We start from the raw sequence: 22,117 nt of genomic DNA, 5'->3' as shown, positions 1-22,117 counted from the left end.
CTTGCGACGAGACCCTTGTGGTAGGGTCTCGTTCCCGCAAGCCCCAGTGAGCTTTCGACTCTATTAGAGCCGGAAGCTCACCCACTGACATCACTCATGATGTCAGTGGGGCCCGCCCCCAAACGGCAGGCGTTCCTTCGGGAACGCCTCCGTTTGGCCAGCTACCCCCCCTGCCAGCCTCCAAAACGGGGTAAGCTGTCAATCAAAATAGACAGCTGCCCCGCTTTGGTGCGAGACCCATAGCGACGGAGCGCCCGTCGCTAGCCGGGTCTCACGCATGCGCACGTCGGAGCCGGCTCCGGCGTGCGCAGTGGTCAAACATTGATCCGCTCGCGAGCGCATAGTGCTTGCGAGCGGGTGTGAATCAGGCCCTAAATTCTAGACCTTGAAGCAGTCCATCTACCAGACTTAGAAAAGGGCTCCCTGGGTTAAAGAAAAACTTGGGAGAATGAGCATTGGCTACAAACACGTGCATGAACTCCAACAGTCCTGTGACTATCTGTGATAAACATAATAAATTATATTTTTAGCTAGTTTATAAAGGATTAGGACAGTGAGAATGTTTTGCCATAATTCATACATTTTCAGTTCATATAAAGACTGATAACAGCACATTTTTTTAACAAACATTTTAATTTGTACATATTATAACATCTACAATATTCATGTAAAATGACAGTATAGGCGAAAAGAAAATGGTAAAAGTTTTATTTCAACATATTCTATCAAATTCAAGAGGCTGGTGCAACGCAAGTTCCAGAAACAAAAACTATTCAAACGTTTCAAGATAAATTAGAGGTAAAAACATTTTGCACCTCCTAATGACAGATGGCCCATGTTTACTCTCAATCTAATTATATAATTTAAGACATAAATAAGGTGATAATTATCACCTTATTTAGGTCTTAAATTATGTAATTGGATTGATTTTGTTTCCATATGCTGTCTGAAGGTTCTGTACAACTCTGAATTTAGGCACATATAAGCACCTTTTTGCATTTTTTTTTAGGATAAAATATGGCAATTTTGTGCCAATTCTGCATTTTGCGACTATGGGTGAGATTCGATTAGCTACAGTAATTTACCGCGGTCTAATTGATCGCATGGGGCTATTCAATTAGCCCCACTTAACAGGGATTTTTTTTCGGGTCTCATGAGAAATCCCTGATAAGTGTCTTTTATTACCTGATAACAGCATACTTAACGCCCAAATTTTTACATTTTTCACAGGTTCTGGGTGTTAACACCGAATTAACACATTCATTTATTTAACAGGCGATAAAACACAGCTATCGGGGGCAAAAGGGAGCCTCATTGAATGGGATCGGTATGAATTGATTCAAATCCCGACGCTGGAAGACCGGCAGCAGTGAAGATCCCGACAGGTAAGTATACTAACCTAACCCTCTCCCCCACCTAACCCTCCCTCAGGGGTGCCTAACCCTAACCCCCCACCCGTAAGTGCCTAAACCTAACCCCCCTCTCCTCGCAGCCTAACCCTCATAGGAGGGTGCCTAACCCTAACCTCCCCCTTGGGGTGCCTAACCCTAAACCCCCCTTTCCCTGGCCTAACCCTCCCGGGGGGATGCCTATCCCTAAGTAACCACGGGGAGCCACTAACCTAACCCCAAACCCCCCCCCCCCAGGGTTGTCCGCACCCGCTGCCCGGCTTACCTTTGTTCAGGCTCCCGAAGTAGGGATAATTATAGGCGTCGGTATTTCGACGCCTATCTTTAGTCCCCTGTCGGGATTGCACAGTTGGGAAGCCGGCGGTCGGCATTTCGACCGTCAGCTTCCTGACTGCATCCCCATTGGGCGATAAAGCCCAAGGCTACCTCCCTTTTTCACCTCCAATAATTTATCAGGGGTAATTGAATTCCCCCTACATCTGTTGGGTCACACTACTATTTAAAGAGAACATTTCCTTTTCACAAAATATTAATGATAATTATAATTTTGCAAAAATAAAATGTGCGTATTTCCTTTTCACAAAATATTAGCAATTCTAATTTAGCAAAAATAAAATGTTCTATTTAAATAGGATATACGTTTATAATTTTGACACTCAGAATGTCGGCATGGTCAGAATGTTAACAAGCGATTTTTGCACGATTTTACGGTTAGGAATAAGCTCTGTGGTTAGGGTAACAGATATTCACCTTGCCAACAGAAATCTGCATTGTCAACATGCCAACTGTCTGACATATTGACCTCCCGTCTATGATGACATTCTGATTTTCAACATTTTGTACCACACCCTTAAATAGTGGAGCGGCCCAAAACATAGTTGCGAATGCAGAATTGGCTGAAGAATTAGCATATTTTACCTATTAAAATATGCATATGCCAACAGTTTATACGCTCCAAAATGCAGAGCCATACAGTACCTAAGAGTTCATATAGAAGCAAATGTGCACATTGTAGTAAAGCATTATATGCTATTAAGGCAGATGGTGTTTAGCTTTGCTAAGTCAGACCTCATCATCATGATAAAAAGATCTTTCAGAGGTGTCAAAAACCTAAGATCAACTCTATACCTTTAAAGGAATTTAGCATCTTCATGTTGTACATTAGCTTAAAAGCCCCACAAAATATGTAATAAAGACAGTCCCTAATGTCCCCACACTCTCATTGGATGACTAATTTAGGACACAAATAAGGCTAAATATTAGACGAAAACTGAAATGTTTAAATTAATGATGGGGTTGTCTGAAAATGTAAGTAGGTTGAACGTAATATAGAAATTTTTTACTGTTCCTGTTGCATTTTGACAAGTAACCACAATTCTGAGAGCATAGTGCACAAAATATGTTTTTGTTAAACTAATCACAAACCTTACATTGTTGGACTTAAAAAAACATTGACACTGGGTAATTGTCATTAACTAAGATAATCACTTAAAGGACAATGTAGGTCTGCAAAACGGTATGTAATGTACCAGTTCACTCTACAGGTTGGCAGGCTTTATAACATGTAGCTTGTAACATACTTGCGATTCCGGTTCCAAGCATTCGCCGATCATATATTCTCACAGAACTATCCGAGCAGCCAACTGCAAGGTAATATGGAGCTGGAGGACAAACCGTTATTGAGGTAGCAGCACGTCTGCAATAAATTAAAACATCCTAAAACAAAATAAAAGAAAATAAAAGAAAATAAACTGTAAGTGTTATTACTTTTCTGTTATACCTACAGAAAATAAAAAAGCTACATATTAAATAGTTTTAGAACACATTGATGTAACTACCTTTTTTTTCCTGAATCACTTTTCTGAAAAGCAGTGCAAGGTAAAAAACTATTTTTTATTATTATTTTTTACAAAATTTAATATATATTTTTTTTAATTCCAGTTGTATATCACCAAATACCATTGTACCAAACTGTGGTTCTAATTCCGGACTTGGGTACACATTGATGGGTTAGAATAATATCCAATTATGGGTTACCTACTTAAAGGCTGAAAAATGTTTACCCTTCATGACTAGTCCAAGTTTATGTCTTGAAGATGCATCAGTTTCGCTTGGAGACATTTTTTTTTATTGTCATTCCAAGCATATTTTATATTGTCCCCCACCCCCTCTAAATAGATCGGGCTTTCTTTTCTTAGAGCATAATACAAGGGGATTTTTGTCATTACCTGTTAAATCCTTTTCTCTGGGGACACTGGGAACCGTGGGGTATAGAGTGGAGCAGGGGAGCCTGAGCATCAACTAGTTAGAATAATTTTCCCAGCAAAACAAGCTGAGGTACTCCAGTAAGCCTAAATGGCAATGCTCGGAATTGGTAGTGATACTCTCGCACCAAAAACTTGAGGAAATGTTGATGATTGTCGTATGGGAATGCGCAAATAGGCATCTTGGATATCCAAGAAAGCCATGTAGTCCCCCGATTCCATTGGCAGAATCATCGAGCGAAAAGATTCCATCCGGAATTGTGGAACTCTGAGGTACTTGTTGAGGGTGAGGATTGGGCAGGAGGAGTGGTCTGGCTTCTGAATGAGAAACAGGTTGGTATAGAAAGATTTTAGGGTTTGAGGAGGAGGAACTTGCACAATGACATGGAAGGCCAGCAGAGACTGGATGGAGTTCCTCAAAGCCACTGCCTTTCCGGGTTATGACAGCAGACCTATGTAAAAGAACTGGCTTGAAGGACTATCCCAGATGGTGAGAGTGTAAACCCCGGGCAATGACGCCTCTTACCCAAGCATCTAAAGTTGTTAACAGCAAGATCTCTGCAAAGAGTAGAAGATGGTTCCCCACACTGGGAAGTCCCAGAGAGGGGCCCATCCAGTCATGCCGCTGGTTTGTCAGTTGGCTTGAGAGCTGGCTGATGGGTCAAGCAGGATAGCCAACCTCAGGACCTTGAACCTTTAGAGGAAGGGCCCTGTGATCTTGAGTAGGACTGTCCTCTGGCTTTGACTTAGGTATTGCTGACAGATGGAACTCTGTCTTGGAAGCCGCTACTGTAACCACAATTTTATCCAGTTTGGGCTCAAACAAGATATTACCTGAGAAAGGTAATGATTCCAGAACCTTTTTTGGATTCAAAGTCAGCGCTCAAAATACACAGCCAGAGCACTCGCCTGGAAGCTACTGCAGAAGCAAAGACCTTAGAGGAAAGGAGGCCAGAGTCAACGGCCGCTTCCCCAGTTAAACACTGACCTCATGAATGAGCTCCATCCTGGATAGCAATTCGGATCGGTGGGTACAGTACTTCCTCAAGAGTCTGCCCTTTGCCCTAAGGTTTTGGCCACACAAGCAGAAGAGCTGGACGAAGAGCCGCACCTGGTTAGGAAAATGGAAAATTTCTTAAATCCATATTTTCCATCTGTAATGTTCCTAAGAGATGACGCATTAGGGATAGCCAGGGTAGTGGATTTGACCAAACGGTCAAGGCCACTGACCGGTTGGTCAGTGGACTTGAGAGGGTAAAAGTAAAAGAAAAATGCATTTGGATACTATGAAACACATTTTAAGGGTGTGTCCAAGCCTCTGCCAGGGCATGGTGTCAGAATTCATAAGTACGAGAGCAGACCTGACTGCCTTGAACAAAGCCCCCACATACACCTGGCACTTGTGAGTCCTCTGTAACAAACAATGTTTCCACATCTGACGTAACAGATACATCATCCTCAAAACAGGGGGGAGTCCCGATTGAGTTGTAGCCTGAAAGGAAAGGAACAGATTAGTCTCGCCTAGATGACTTCCGCACAGACAGTTGATCTAGCCTCTGTTATAGTGAGTTGGATACCTGCACAAGTCCACAAGACCGACTAAGACAAACCTTGAACCCATGCCGGTTCAGGTGTCAAGGTGGATGCCCATGCTGGTTCTTGAAGGGGACCCATGGCCTAATGTGCTCCCACTCTGTGTCCCTGCAAAGCAAGTCTCACACAAACCATACTGATCTTGGGTCACAGCTGAAATACACACAGAATAGTTCTGACTAGAAACTGTGTGCAATACAGCAGTGCCTCCCTCCCTGGTCCTTTAAACACTGTTTAAAGGACCACCTAAGAATATAAGTGGTACCCCCTACAGTATATAATAGTGAATCATAGTAAAACACTGAAATAATGGGCACCTTATAAACAAGTGTGTACCTCCAACTCAACTAACCACTAACAGTGGTTATACTAGAATTATGAAAGAAGCATAAGGAATGTTAAAACAGTATACAAGAATAGCATGGTGAGAGGGATTGTCTCTCACCTGAATTACCCACATTCTGGTGGAATCAGCTCCCTCCAAGGGAGGCTGGAGTGAAACCTGTGCATTCTGCATTAGCAGTGGAGGTGTGGAATTCCAGGGCTTCACATTTACACAGACCCATCTGGAATAATCACTGGAGCACAGGAAGGGTTTAATACTCTCACACACCTGATGCTCGTTGCCCTGATGCCGAGTAGCAGCCAGGAAGTAGGGACACAGTGTTGTAGTGCCAGGGTCCAAGGGCTATGCTGGAAGAGCATGCCCAAATTGTGGCTGCAAGCCACTGCTGACTGATTAGCACAAGGAGTGCTGAGACTTTTATGTTTGTTTGTTTATTTTATATGTGCCTGTATATGTGCAGGCCTAAACTCACGTATGCTAAGGTGCAGTGTTTGCTGCTATTAAAAAGCCACTGCTTTACCAAAAATACCTGCCTGTCTGGAATCCTCATTTCAAGTACCCGTTTTACATATGGTGGCTCGGAGCTGCACTGAATTGTCACAACGCATACGGCAGCCACTTCCAGCGTGGAAAAGGAAATGACAAGGCAGAACAGTATACGCAAGTATGGTTGGTGAACCAGAAAAAAAGCAGTTATATTAAGGACACTAACTTGCTTTGCATTGTGCAAAAGCTGTTAATGTGCACGGAGAAAAAAAATGGTTACTTTGCTTTGTTTTTACTAAGGTACTTGAGATATAGCAAATGCTGATTAGTATTTAAACCAGCTAGTATGCTGTCTAATTACGTTCATCTGTTGACTTAACAAGAGCAAGACACACATACTGAGGTCTATGTAAGCACTACGGTGCTGGAAGAGAAAGGCAGTTTTTCTTTCCTGTGTTCTGCTTAACCCCTGCATTGCCAGAGGAAAAATAAAAAAAGCAGCAGTGTTTTCTTTTTCTCTGTTAAACGTGAATTACAATTGATTTTCTGACAAAGATATTTGTGTATACTGGCTTGATATCTAAAAGCACCTACACTTGTACATACCCCTCCCACTATAAAAATGGAGGAAGTTTGCTGCGCTATAGTAAATTTGTTGGCCTCTCACCAAAAGACAGAGCAACAAATGTTACAGTTAGTGACCCAGTCAATGGGCACAACAGGTGCTGGGCATCTGAAGAAAAGGTCTTCCTCAGATGACCCAGAGGTGTATTTGCTGATATTTGAAAGGGTGGCACAGCGCTTAAAGTGGCCAGCAGACACTTGGGCTGATTGACTTGCCACCTATCTCACTGGTGAGGCTCAGAAAGCCTATGCCGATTTGTCCTCTGCTAATGCAGAGAAATATGACCTAGTCAAAAGTGCTATTCTGACTAGGTCAGGTCTCACTCCTACTGGGAAAGCGCAGAGCTTCCATGAATGAGCCCTGCTACCAGGGGTCCCTATTCGGAAGCAGGTTGTAGAACTCGCCAGACAGCCTATCTAGACGACATTGTCATCTATACAGAAAATTGGGAAGAACACTTGCCCAAAGTCCAAGAAGTGCTAAACAGCTTACAACAGCACAGGTTTACAGCTAATCCAGCCAAGTGTACCATTGAACTTTCAGAGGCCAATTACCTCGGGCATGTGATTGGCAATAGGCAAGTGAAACCCCAAATTCGGAAAGTGGAGGCGATTCAGTCCTGGTCAAGACCCTCCACCAAGAAACAAATTAGAAATTTCATTGGGATGCAAGGCAATTATAGTCGTTTCATTCCAAATTTTGCGTCCAGAGCTTTACCACTGACTGAGACCATTAAGAAAGCTCAACTGGAAAAGATTCTCTTGACCAAAACAATTTAAGCAGCCTGGGAAGATATGAGGATGTCTCTGTGTTACAAACCTGTTTTGCAGGCACCGGATTTCAGAAAATACTGTCTTGCAAACTGATGCCTCCACGACAGGCTTAGGAGCGGTTTTGTCACAGTCCATTGCAGGCGAAGAGAAGCCGATCCTCTACTTAAGTAGAAACCTGTCACCACGAGAGACAAGATACGCCATAGTTGAGCTAGAATGCTTGGCGATAAAGTGGGCAGTAGAAGCCCTGAAGTATTATCCTGGGAAGAGAATTTGTCTTGGTCACTGATCACGCACCTCTGAGGTGGATGCACCTTAATAAAGAAGTTAAATCCAGAGTGACACGCTAGTTCTTGACCATCCAGCAGTACAAGTTTGTCATACAGCATAGGCCAGGAGGAGCTCAACATAGAAACGCGGACGCATTGTCCTGGAAGTTTGAGAAAGCAGAGTGGAGTAGGTTGTCGCAAAAGAAGATGTACACTTCCCCAAGCTTGAAAAATCGAAAGGGGGGGTCTGTGTGGTGAGAGGGATCGTCTCTCACCTGAATTACCCACATTCTGGTGGAATCAGCTCCCTCCAAGGGAGGCTGGAGTGAAACTTGTGCATCCTGCATTAGCAGTGGAGGTGTGGAATTGCAGAATTTTACATTTACACAGACTCAGCTGGAATAATCACTGGAGCACAGGAAGGGTTTAAAATGGTCACACAAATGATGCTCATTGCCCTGATGCCAAGTAGCAGCCAGGAAGTAGGGACACAGTGTTGCAGTGCCAGTGTCCAAGGACTATGCTGGGAGAGCATGCCCAAATTGTGGCTGCAAGCCACTGCTGACTGATTAGCACAAGTAGTGTGGAGACTTTTATATTTGTTTATTTTATGTTATGTGCCTGTATGTGTGCAGGCCTAAATTCACGTATGCTAAGGTGCAGTGTCTGCCTGTCTGGAATCCTCATTTCAAGTACCCGTTTTAAGACAGACACAGGTAGAAAATTAGTAGAATAAAACAGCACTATCTAACTGCAAGCACACAGAAATACATTCAGTGCAGGATAAATGCGATACTGCAAATACTGGCCAATGACTTCTCAACAATCAAACCCCAACAGGGGAGAATGGAGCTTGTTTCTAACACCTGGTTGTGAGGTATAGGGGAGGCAATGTGAAAATGGCCACCCGGCGTCCGCAGAGGGGAGGGGAGAGAAGAGCAGCACTGTGGCGGGTATCCTACAACAGGGGACACGCCAAGGGGGGAGGGATAAGCTAATGGCAAAAGCGGGCCTCTCCATCCGGCCAACCCCAGGGAATGTGTGTCGCTCATAATGAGCGTTGCCAGTTACAACCACTATCCTGGTGGTCCAGTGGGGGTGTGAAGACAACCGGGAACCCATCGCCAGCTGCCTCCCTGACCGGCGGAAAGCAGCCACTAACAAGCGCCTCTCTGCAAACAGAGAGCCACCTTACCTGTCCCCGACGTTCTGCCCGTGACTGTGCTCCAGTCTGTGTGTGTCGGGGCAGGCTAGGGTCACTGACCCTGTAGCCAGTGCTCCGGCCACCGGTACAGGGGCAGCGGTGGAGCATCGGCGATGACACTGGCCCGCTGCCCGCTCAGTGAATGAAAATAAAATTAAACAAATTTAAGTAAAAGTAAGTAACTAGCAGAGGCTGCAGTTTGCACGTCCAAAACCATGCCTACTCCTTTAGGCACCAAACTAATACTGGCTCTCTGGCTGAAGGGATGGGGTATAGGGGAAAGGGAGCATGTGTTGCTGGGTAAAGAAATATATGTATATTTATATGTGAATAATATCCATTCCACTGAACATATCCATATGGTACACACTATGCGTGATTTTTATGCTTTTCTTTTGCATATATATCGAACTTACTTGATGGTCAGGTGACCGAAGACCATTCCTTTTTAAAGATAAGTCTCTTGATCCTCTCATACTTTAATGCACTTTATAATTGTTTTTACACTAGTAGGCGCTCTTAAATCTCTATTTACTGAAAAGAAAATTATATATATATATTTATATTAATATATATATAATTATATATATAATTTTGTGATGGAACCACTGGAGAAGTCTGGGATGGCATATATGAGTGTCCCAGATTCCTTTCATAGGTGTTTAAAAAACCCCAGGGAAAGTCTGTTATGCCAAACAGACCAGAAGTGTCGGCTTTTGGTAAAAACCGGATAATGGGTCCTGGGGGTGTGGATGTGAGATGAGAGGGAGGGTTCCATCCACAGGCATTCCAGGTGTTGGGCCTTTCAGTCTGGGAGCAGGCTGATTAGTAGTTGCACCTGGAAGTAGCTCATATAAGCTGTGTTAAGTTTTGGTTCAGTGTCTCACATACCCTGGGGAGAACAGACACTGAGGTTTGTTCAGAGACACTGATATCTGAAAGGGTTTGTGCTTTGTGGTAAGGCAGTAGGCCCTGCCAGTTGTAGAGAGGGAATAACCTGTCTAGTTAGTGCCCAGACGGGCAAGGACTTATTTTTATGTTTTGTTTATTTTGTTGTTTATATTGCACAATAAAACTGGTTCCGACCAGCTTGCATGAAAACCCTGGAATGGTGTGCTGCTTCCTGGCTGCTGTGTGTAAGGAGGCGTCCATCTACCCCAGGAGAGGGACCCCCTATCCCTGACTATATCACTATAATATATACACACACATATACATATACATACATACATACACACACACATATTATATATATATATATATATATATACACACACAAAGAAAGGCTCCGGCACTCCAGTGCTCTCTCATGAATATTTGCTCCGGTGCACCCCCACAATATAGACAGCAAGGGAAATAAGGTGGCACTCAGAGACTCCAGTCTTCAAACAAATGAACCCATAACCAGGATGTTTATTTGTGTGGTCATAAACACCCTGGTTATGGGTTCATTTGTTTGAAGACTGGAGTCTCTGAGTGCCGCCTTATTTCCCTTGCTGTCATATATATATATATATATACATACACACACACATACATATACACAGTACCAGTCAAAAGTTTGGACACACCTTCTCATTCAATGTTTTTCGTTTATTTAAATTATTTTCAACATAGTAGATTAATACTGAAGACATCAAACTATGAAAGAACACATATGGAATTATGTTGTAAACAAAAAACTGTTAAACAAATCAAAATATGGTTTATATTTTAGATTCCTCAAAGTAGCCACCTTTTGCTTTGATGACAGCTTGCACACTCTTGGCATTCTCTCAATCAGCTTCATGAGGTAGTCTCCTGGAATGGTTTTGAATTAACAGGTGTGTCTTGTCAAGAGTCAATCTGTGGAATTACTTGCCTTCTTAATGTGTTTGAGACCATCAGTTGTGTTGTGCAGAGGTAGGGTTAGTACACAGTGGACACCACTATTTAACTACTGTTGTAATCCATATTATGGCACCAACCACTCAACTCAGTAAAGAGAAATGACCGTCCATTACTTTAAGACATGAAGGTCAGTCGATACAGAAAATTTCAAGAACCTTGAATGTATCCTCAAGTGCAGTTGCAAAAACCATCAAACGATATGATGAAACTGGCTCTCATGAGGACCGCCCCAGGAAAGGAAGACCAAGAGTTACCTCTGCTGCAGAGGATAAGTTCATTAGAGTTATCAGCCTCAGAAACCGCTACTTAACAGCACCTCAGATTAGAGACCACATAATGTCTTCACAGAGTTCAAGTCGCAGACAAATCACAACACCAACTGTTCAGAGGACACTGCGTGAATCAAGCCTTCATGGTTGTATTGCTGCGAAGAAGCCACTACTGAGGATGAACAACAAGAAGAGGAGAATTGTTTGGGCCAAGAAACACAAGGAATGGACAATTAGACCAGTGGAAATCTGTACTTTGGTCTGATGAGTCCAAATTTCAGATTTTTGGTTCCAACCGCCATGTCTTTGTGAGACACAGAGAAGGTGAGCGGATGGTTTCTGCATATGTGGTTCCCACTGTGAAGCATGGAGGAGGTGTGATGGTGTAGGGGTGCTTTGCTGGTGACACTGTTGGTGATTTATTCAAAATTCAAGGCACACTTAACCAGCATGGCTACCACAGCATTCTGAATAGCCATGCCATCCCATCTAGTTTGTGCTTACTGGGACCATCATTTGTTTTTCAACAAGACAATGACCCCAAACACACCTCCAGGTTATGTAAGGGCTACTTGACCAAGAAGGAAAGTGATGGAGTGCTGCGTCAGATGACCTGGCCTCAACAATCACCCAACCTAAACCCAATTGAGCTGGTTTGGGATGAGTTGGACCACAGAGTGAAGGAAAAGCAGCCAACAAGTCTTCAGCACCTCTGGGAACTCCTTCAAGACTGTTGGAAAACCATTCCAGGAGACTACCTCATGAAGCTGATTGAGAGAATGCTAAGAGTGTGCAAAGCTGTCATCAAAGCAAAAAGGGGCTACTTTGAGGAATCTAAAATATAAAACATATTTTGATTTGTTTAACAGTTTTTTGTGTACAACATAATTCCATATGTGTTCTTTCATAGTTTTGATGTCTTCAGTATTTATCTACTATGTTGAAAATAATTTACCACTGAATGAGAAGGTGTGTCCAAACTTTTGCCTGGTACTATACATTAAAAGAAAAAAAAATATATATATATATAATTTTTTTTTAAGCATATGTGTGCACGCCAGAGTTTCCCAAACTCATTCCACAGGGCACCCCAATAGTCCAGGTTTTAAGTATGTCCATGCTTGACCACAGGTGACTTAATTAGTACCTCAGTCAGTTTGATTTAACCACCTGTGCTCAACCATGGATATCTCTAAAACATGAACTGTTGGGGTGCCTTGACGACCACATTTGGGAACCTCTGGTGTACACTTTTTTTTAGCCAATTAGATCGTCAAACGCAACGCAGACAGTATCATCACGTCAGGAGAGGAATGGAGGCAGACAGGAAGCCTCAGACTGAAAGTTAGATAGTGGAAGGAGAAGGGAGTAGTGATGAGAGGTTCTAATCACTGATACAGGAAGACTGTAGTATCAACTGCACCTCTACATAAAACAAAATTCAAAACATCCAACTTTTTTATCTTCTTTATTTTACAAAAGTACACAATACATAGGATGAATGTAAGTGGAGAAAGGACTCGGGGTTGGGTGGACAATATTTGGGTACTTTTTTTGCTTTGCGATTTTGATTTTATGGACATTCATTTTTACATTAGTGCCTAAGTTTAAACAAGTTTTATATTTGTTTATCCTTTTTTATTTTTGTTTTAACTTTTCAAGTTTGAAAGGGCCCCGTTAGGGCATCTATGCCCCTCTTAAATCTTTTCAGAAATATATTAGTTGTAATAGTGTTCTATTGCTATCTGGTGCCAGATAACAATAGAAGGGCAATTTCCTACTATCAAGAGTATACAATAATGTTTTGTCTTTCAAAGCTAGTACACTCTGCTGTTTAGGCTTCACCTCCTTTTCCCTATACTAGGGATTTAGGGTGGGTACACACCTAAACGACCGTCAATCGTGCCGATGTTCAGGGCGATTTGCCTTCACCCTGGACATCGCATGATTGCAGGTACACACTTAAAAGATTTAATGAATGACGGAACAATCACTGTACAGCCTCACATGCGATATCGTGTGATTGACTGTGCAGCATGGCCAATCACACGATATCGCATGCGACCACGGAAATCGGGCATACACTGCACGATATGCCAGATTTGTCGTTCCGATTTGGCCAAATATCATCTGTGTGTGTATGCATCCTTAGAGCCTCAAATAACTCCAAAAGGTCATGTTTTCAGGATTTCTTTAATCATGCACAAGTCAATTTTCACATGAAGAAATCCTGAAAACAAAACCCTGGGGGTTACTTTATAAGCATTGAAAACTCTTTCACAAACCAGGGATCCTGTCAATGGGATATGATCTCAGGTCACTTGCAGTACAATTAAAAACAAACACCCTACATTCCCAAGCATCCAGCAACCAATAAGGTTAGAAATATAAGAAGAAATAAATGCAGGTACATCCTGCTCCCAATAAATATATATGTATTAAAGTGGTCTTATTTTCCATTTCTTTACTTTTCACTATGTCAGTTTACCCCTGTGCTTTTCTGTCCCTGTGCAATTTTATATTGCCCCAAACTCCAGTAAACAGCAGCATACCCAGTATAGTCAGATACTTAAAACTATACGCTTTAGTATTGCAGTTAGTATACTAAAATATAGCATCCAATAAATATTTAGTATCGATCCTACATCTTTACAGTCCTCTTTCGTACAGCTAGTCTTCACTCGGATATCAAACCACCGTACAGTGCCATCTTCACCACATGACAGAAATGTGTAGGGATCATTAGGGATGGTCATGATCTGTCAAAAAAAAAAAAACTTTTTAGAAAATTGGTCAACTTTTAGGGTGCGATTCAATTATGCACAATGGCACAAAATACCTCCAGGAATGGTCAAGTGAATAACAAAATTTTTCCTCGCAACCCACAGAGGTGTAAAGGAATATTGGTGATGTTTTCATACAATAATATACAGTCGAACATCACGGGGGACCATTACCGAGAAATGAATTGCCTCTTTAATTTGCTCAAAATTTGTTTACTGGAAAAAAGTGCAGCATTTATTTTCTAATGTTTGTCTGCTTGTACCTAAGGCAAGTTAATAAAAAAAGTTAGACTGTAATTCAGTACTTGATTTTCTCATAACAAATATATATTTTTTTAAATCTAAAATATTAATAGATTAATTTTTTAATAACAGTAAGTTTACATGAATTGACATATAAAGTATATACTTAAGAATTTCAGAAAATATAAAATAATTAATTTGAATTATGAATTACTATTAAATGCCATCAGATACTTAATTAGTGCAGTTGGATACTGTGTACAGGTAAATTGGTGGTATTATCGGATAGGATCTTACACTATATATCAGTTGCTGTGATTTGTGGCTAATGTGGGCTAGAATAACCTAATTGGCCATCAGAATCCACATGGATTGAATGGCTGCAATAAATTGTAGTAAGCAGCGAAAACTACTGACAACCGAACATACAGATATTTGAATCAGGGTTGGTACTCTACAACCACAGTTTGAACGTGGATGTAAAAGTATACCTTACAGTATGTCTAGAACAGGGACAAGAAATAAATGAAAACACATTAAAATGTGGAACCAGTGTATGGGCAGTGCCCCTGTATTCATGCATTTATTTATCACACAACATTGGAGTTGTTGAGCATAAAGCAGTCTATATGAGAACCGTTTTTTCGGGTAACCCCCCGCACTCCCGAGAGTGTAAGCACTTCTCCCCATCCCGTCCACTTACTAGTTAAGTGGGCAGAATGGGGAGAAACTTAATGACGCGATTCTATTATAATCTCGTCATTTGGCCCTGCCCCCTATTAAAATATGCGCGATTTGCATTAGTTTCCCTGTAAGGGGACAGGGCCTAAGATGCAAATGGTCTGACCCCGCCCATCACTGCCCGACTGCTGCTTCTCCCCGGGGTTTCTCCTGGGGAGGGCAGATTAAAAGTTGGCAAGTATGGACCAAATAAGCATCTGCTTCTTCATTTTCCTCATCAGGAAGTGGAAGTAGGACAGCCAAGGTCAAAACAAAAGAGTGTCATGACCCTGCCAGTTCTTAGGAAGCAGACTGGCCACTTTAGGAGCCGTGTGGGCCCAAAAAGCACAAGACGCTACATAAAAAGGTAACAAGCTGGAGTTTCCCTTTGCACAATCAAGTTGCTCAAATGTATCATAAAAAGGTCAGAACTTTCAAGATGGAGCCAATAAGGTCATTGTATAGGACAAGTTCAGACAAATAGACTAGTCAACCAAGTAAAAATTTTACTGGAACATCAGTGATATCGCCTCCTTGCACACATTCAGCTCCCTCCTTCCGGGAGGGAGCTGAATGTCTGCTTACAGCGGAGGGCGTGACCGGGCAATGATGAAGTACTGGGGGCAGGACCGGGGGCATGACCATGCGATCGCGTCATCGTGGCCCCGCTCCCTCTTCACAATGCCAAAATGAACGGCATTTTGAAGCAGGGGGCGGGGCCACGATGATGGGATTCAGCATGAATTATGTCACCGCCCCTCTGCTGCTGGGGTTTCTATCTTTACTCTGGGGGGATCGGGAGGCTTGCCTGCCTTTCCGGGGGGGTCGGGAGCGGCACCCGATTTTCGGGAGGCTCCCGGCCAAATCGGGAGGGTAGGCAACCCTGGGATATCTCATGGTATATGAATTGCAAATACATGATCAATGTAAAGAACATTAGGGTTACAAACAGCACCTAGAACATTTTTGAAAATCCAAATGATACTCTTTGCAGCTCTAAAGTTAAATGGAGAAAAAAGTATTTGTTAGCATTTTGGTTGAGGATTCACACAATATTTCAATCCGTTTAAGTGGAGCTGACAAACCTTCAGGTACTTGGCTAGCTGATAGAAAGCCAATATATGAGTTCAACAGTTACAATTCCTGGTAGTAATACTTAGAACACACGTTTCCGGGTTAGTTGCAGACTTATGTGGGCTATAGATCTAAACCGCGATTCCCCGTTTTGCCGATGTCGATCCAGCAATCCGATGATCACTGATGTGTCTGGGAATCAGCAAAATACAGCATGTTAAAAGTCCCCAAATAGCCATTTATTTCCGATCATTTTTGGGCCAGCACCTTCACATGTTGGATTATGCTGATGACTCGACCCAGTCATCTGCAAAGCAGGGAACTGCCACAATGAATCGCAGATGTATGGGCACCACTGGAAGCAATTCTAAATTCCGACAGACAATTTCAGAATTGCACAGGAAAGCCAGTCACCACATCAAGAGGTAGATTTACTAAGTTTGTCAAAGGCGCCGATGATCAGTGGCTTTGAGCAATAATTTTATAACGGAAATAGGAATAAATACTAAATAAGCCTGGTTTAGTATTTCATTATTTTGCAGTTTGATGATCTGTGGCTTTGACAAACCTCGCCTTAGTATATATACCTCACAAATTCCTGCAATTGACAGGCAAACTGATAGTATCTATGGATTCAGTCAAATTGTCAGTTCATATAAGACCCTTACAATGGGAAATTGTGACACAGTGGAATTGTCAGGATGCTCAGGAGCTAATAATCATCAGTTACACAGCTTGCCAGAAGCTGCTATGGCAGTGGTTCCCAAACTTTCTTGAATAGCGGTGCCCAAGAGTATCAGTATTTTTGTTCATGGCACCCCTATGCAAAACATTTTTTATTGAGAAATTCAGAAAAAAATATGACATTAAGTAAATTGTGCTTACCTGTCTTCCTTAGGTTCAGTTATGTGGTGGTGCACAGGGCTGTACTTCTGTTTGTCCACATATTTTATGATTTGCAGTCACCAGCACTAGTTTTTCCCATCATATTGACCATAAATAATTTGATGTAGTCCTGGACCAAAAACCAGTGGCACCCCTGCAACTGCACTACAGCACCCTAGGGTGCCATGGCACCCAGTTTGGGAACCACTGTACTATGGTATGAATTTCAATCTTTCCAGACCTGTAACTTCCCCATGTATGGTTTGTCCTCACAAAAGACAAATTGTAGAAGGTTGGAGAGTCCATCTACATATTCACTGGACATAGGGTTACTAGTATAGCAATTCATTGATCGTCAAAACTTTTTTTTTGCGGCACTTTGTTTTAAGTACACCTTTCTGTCACTGGGTAGTTAGCTCTCTTTGCCCCAAGAACAGCCTGAATTTTTAAAGGCATGGAAGCTTTTCTTCCCATGTTGTCCATGTTGATGTGATAGAATGACACAGTTGTTGTAGTTTTGTTGGCTGTACATTTATACATGGAATCTTCCATTCCACCCAAAGGTACTGGATTGAAATCAGGTATCGGTGGAGGTCATTGGAGTACACCAAACCCATTATATTTGTGGAATCAGCTCGAGATGATATGGTACTTTGCCTGCTGGAAGCAACCATTAGAAGATGGGTGGACTGTGGTGTAATATAGGCATCACACATAGGGCCTGATTCAGACCCGCTTGCAGGTCTGATGGGCGTTTTTTTTTTTTATCTCCAGCCCGCTCACAATGCTGTGGGTGACCACCCACAGCTTGTGCGAGTGGCCTAAAATCAGTTGCAATTATCGTGACCATCGGGCTTGCGACAAGACCCTGTGGTAGGGTCTCCCGCAAGCCTGAGCGGACTTCCTGGTGTAATAGAGCTGGAACTCTATTACTCTATCACACTAGTGATGTCAGTAGGGCCACACACAAACGCCAGGCGTTCCTAAGGGAACGCCTGCATATGTGCAGCCACCCCCCCTCCCCGCCTACAAATTGGGGCGAGCTGTCACTCACCATCGACAGCTGCCCTGTCTTGTAGAGAGACCCATAGCGACAGAGCTGACATCGCTGGACAGGTCTCGCGCATGCGCAGTGGGGGACCATCGACCTGCTTGCGAGCACTGTGCGCTTGCGAGCAGGTCTGAATCAGGCTACTCAGGTAGTATGTGGCATTTAAACACTGAATTATTAATAAGATGTTTAATGGGTACCAATAAAACTACCCACACTATTACACCACCCTAAACTCTTGACGCAAACTCAGGCAGGATGGATCCATGTTGTTTAGCCCAAATTCTGACCCTACCATCTACATGCCACAGCAGAAAATTAACCCAGAACACGTTTTCCACATTTCAACTGTCCAGCCTTGGTGAGCCTGTGTCCATTGTAGCCTCAGATTTTCTGAGTGGTGTGCTCCCCTACTGCTGTAGCACACCTACTTCAAGGTTTCATGTGCTGCGCGTTCAGAGATGCTCTTTCACATACCATGGTTGTATCCCATGGTTATTTGAGTTACAGTTAAACTCCTGCCACCTTCAACCAATCTGGCAATTCTCTTCTTACCTCTCTCAATTATAATGCATTTTCACCCACAGAATTGCCACTCACTGGATGTTTTTGTTTTGCACAGGAAATCCCAGGAGTTGAGCAAGACACAAACAACCCTATCTGGCACGAACACTCATTCTACATCTAAAGTCCCTTAGGTCACATTTCTTCCCCATTCTGCTTGCTGTTATATGAAGCATTGTATTTCAGAACGTCTTCGCATTCTTTCATCAGAATATTGAAAAATGTAGGAAAAGTAATGCTGACTATGACGCTCTCAGTGCAATCTACATATGATCAGGATAGGTGCCACAAAGATCTCTCTCTCCTAAACAATATAAAAACAGCAATAAGTGGCTGCGCGGTCAAATCATACACCAAAATAAATGGATAAATAAATTTTACTATTAAAAAGACATATTAAAACCACATAAACCACAAAAGAGCCATTTCCTGTTACTTTCCTAGCGGGACATTGCTTTATTATATTCCCTTGGCTACAGCCTCCTCTCACGCTCCCTGATACATATGGGACTATTTGTCCCTCCTGCAGCAGCGATAAGATTCAGGCACAGACACGGTTTCAAAGAGCTGGACATTGCTTTACAATTATGTCTTAGCTGCAGCCCCTCACGTTCCCGGACACATACGGGATCGCCTGAGCTCCATTTGTCCTTCTTGCAGCAGCGGCAAGATCTCAGCAGAGACGCGGTTTCCCAGGACGTCATAACGTACATACACCTGTGCTGCCAAGCCTTTACAGCAACACCGCTGGGCTTCGACAGATCACTCTGAGCCAGCAGGGAGCCCGTGTACCAGCTCAATATCCTCAGGGAGTTTTACTAACCAAACTCCAGTGTGATCCGTCATCTACAGGCGATTACCCGTAGTACCACATCATACATCTACTCAAGGTGATCAAATTGCCGTCAATATTAATACTGCTGAGAGGACACCCATTCACAGCTTTTACAGACCTTCAGCCACAGGTATCCTAATACACATTCATACTTCATCATAAGAAGATTTTTGAACATATACATTTCATTCAAATACGTATTTTATATGAACTGTTTATTGGATACTGTGAGTGTGGATTTTAAACGTCCAGTGCAAGTCTGCACACTTTTCTCTTGTGGAAAATAACATTGTTGCCATAATTGTCGCTTATTTCTACAGCTTATTCTTAGGAAAGTGACCAGATATATGTATTCTTTGTGTATAGGCTTAAGTAATATTTTTATACATGTTTTGTGATTATTCATGTGTCTTTTTAATAGTAAAATTTATTTATCTATCCATTTATTTCGGTGTATGATTTGAACGCGCAGCCACTTATTGCTGTTTTTATATTCTTTCATCAGAGGTACTAACCTATATCCTGGGGAAGTTTATTGGAGGAGACATCTGCAAGCACAAGCTAAAAAGGTAGGTATATTAATCTTTAATGTGACACGTGATTTAAAACCAGAGCGTATTAACCCGTGGGACAAAAAGTCTCAATGCTCCATTGTTTTGGGAAGCTATAAATCAGTAAAATGTAGTGCATCGCCTATTATAAGGAAAAAAATATTCTGGAACCTCACATAGCGTCTGAGTCAGGCACAGTGGCAATGTCTGATGCAGTCTACCAATGTTTTTTCGTATGCGTCTAATCACATTGTGCATGCACTCCGATGGTGTTCGTACAGATATGCAGTACAGATTTAGACACATGGACTCTGAAATATATTTGGTGGTCCTGGGCAACAAATGGGAGATAACAGGAACTAGCTAAACAGATGCACTGAGATGATGCCTTTTAGAAGAGTGTCGTAGACGTGATGCTGAAAGCAGCTGCGTACAGAGAGACGCTCAACCGCTCACATAGGAGGCCATACTCAGACAGAGAAACTGCACCTGCCATAGGATAGGTGCAAGTTCGATAGTGTGACCAATGTTGCGTCTAAAGATGCATCAAGCTGTATTTCAGCCTCTACGGACGAAGGCAGTAGACATCTCAGACCCTACACATTCGGACCGTCAGATGTACACCAGGGAAGGGTTTTGTAGCGGCAATAGCATAAAGTCACAGTTGCAACTGCATTAAAAGACGCAAGGATGGCCGCGACTGCGTCCAACTTAGAATCAACCCCTTAGGGTCTTAAACAATACGTTACACACCTTTGACTTACTTTCAAAAACTTATTTTATATATATCCTGGGTAACTTTATATACTAAAAATAAATAGTGAATGACAGTTATGGCTGACATCAGCTGGTAGTTTTAAGAGTGGTACAGTAAATTGTTTATTCTCTGTGCTTCCACTTTACAAGGACTCTGCTCGTTATGATAAATGACGTATCTACACAACGCCTTTCGTAGCTTTATTATTGGTGCTGCCTTATAATAGTCACATACAGACTTTCCCCACCATCAGCTACAATGTTACTCCACTACAATATGATTCCCACACCTATTATATTTTTAAGCTCATTTCGACAGGGCCACCTTAACTTCAGTTTCATGTCACTGCATTTCATTTGTGTGCATCATGTCAGCACATTATAAATAAAATAATATCCTAAGATATAAATAAGCAATTATGCTTCCCATTCATTTGACGCACACTGTGGTATGGGTTAACCCTCGGTCATACTCAGCTGAGACAGGAAAAAGTTATCAAAGTGCGACTCATCCTTCCATTTCACTTCCCAAGGTGCCGGTACAATGTATACTGGGAAGGAAATATTGTGGCTGCCATGGAGGCTTCAAAGAAATTAAATCATTAGGCAAATATAATTTCACAATTTCTCTTTCAGACTCTATGGCAGCCCTAACGTATGTACACATGCATACATAGTAATGGGGAAGGGGCAAAAAGCAATTAAAAACAGATCAATTTATGACAAAATATATATTTAATGATCGACTGATTTAAGAATCTTCTTTCCAAACAGTATCTTCTCTAGTAATGACATCTAGAAAATAATGTGTGAAAAATATGAGATGCCTGTGTCCTGTGAGCCCATTAGGTCACAGCTGTTCCCGTGCAATATCTCTGACACATTACATCCTTTCTTTGTACTGTATAAACATCTGATATGACTTCTCTAATCTATATCGTAAGCATGTTCTTGGAAGACCTTCAAGAAGAACAAAGAATATCTGTATTGCAGACAGTCTTTATTCTAGAAAGATACAATGAAATACCCAAAGAGAAACATATGAAAGTTCTCTTCAGTCTTTACTGGCTCTGGACGCAGAGCCAGAAGTACAGTTTCTTAGTTGACAAGAAACTCTGAAGCTACTGTAGGCAAGGCTGTAGGATTTGTTTGAAGCACCTCTTTATCAGAGTGTATGTTTACAAATGGTTCCAGGTACCATACAGACTGAACTTCTCCCAATCGTCTGGCAGATGAGATTGCCATCAAAAATGTTACTTTGAATGTCAGCCACTTGAGTGATACTTTATCTAAGGATTCAAAGGTTGTAATATTATTACTTCCAACACAAGATTTAAATCCCAGGTTGTCACAACAGGTCAGGGATTAGTCCATATGTGAGGATTGCCTTTAAATATGAGGAAATAATATATTTTATATCTGCATCAAATTAGAATACAGAGAACACAAAAGAGCACAGGTATTTCTAGAGTCAGAGAAAGCACATGATTCTGCATCTGATTACTATAAGTGTTACTTTTATTTATC

At 42.1% G+C, this 22,117-nt stretch overlaps 1 protein-coding gene across 3 annotated transcripts in view; it reads right to left on the bottom strand.

Moving 5' to 3' along the window:
- DCAF6 (DDB1 and CUL4 associated factor 6) overlaps positions 1-22,117 on the bottom strand; it is a 289,468-nt gene that overhangs the window by 189,701 nt on the left and 77,650 nt on the right. For all 3 annotated transcript variants that reach the window (XM_088482419.1, XM_088482420.1, XM_088482421.1), the window contains exons 6-7: positions 13,774-13,887; positions 2,990-3,125 (exon numbers count right to left, since the gene is read on the bottom strand). In XM_088482419.1, coding sequence (XP_088338545.1) covers positions 2,990-3,125; positions 13,774-13,887 — 250 coding nt within the window. The remainder of the gene's footprint in view (positions 1-2,989; positions 3,126-13,773; positions 13,888-22,117) is intronic.

The sequence above is a fragment of the Taudactylus pleione genome, unplaced genomic scaffold (assembly GCF_031769625.1).
Source record: "Taudactylus pleione unplaced genomic scaffold, aTauple2 ptg000288l, whole genome shotgun sequence".
Lineage (NCBI taxonomy): Eukaryota > Metazoa > Chordata > Amphibia > Anura > Myobatrachidae > Taudactylus > Taudactylus pleione.
This window is presented reverse-complemented; position numbering and strand designations above follow the sequence as displayed.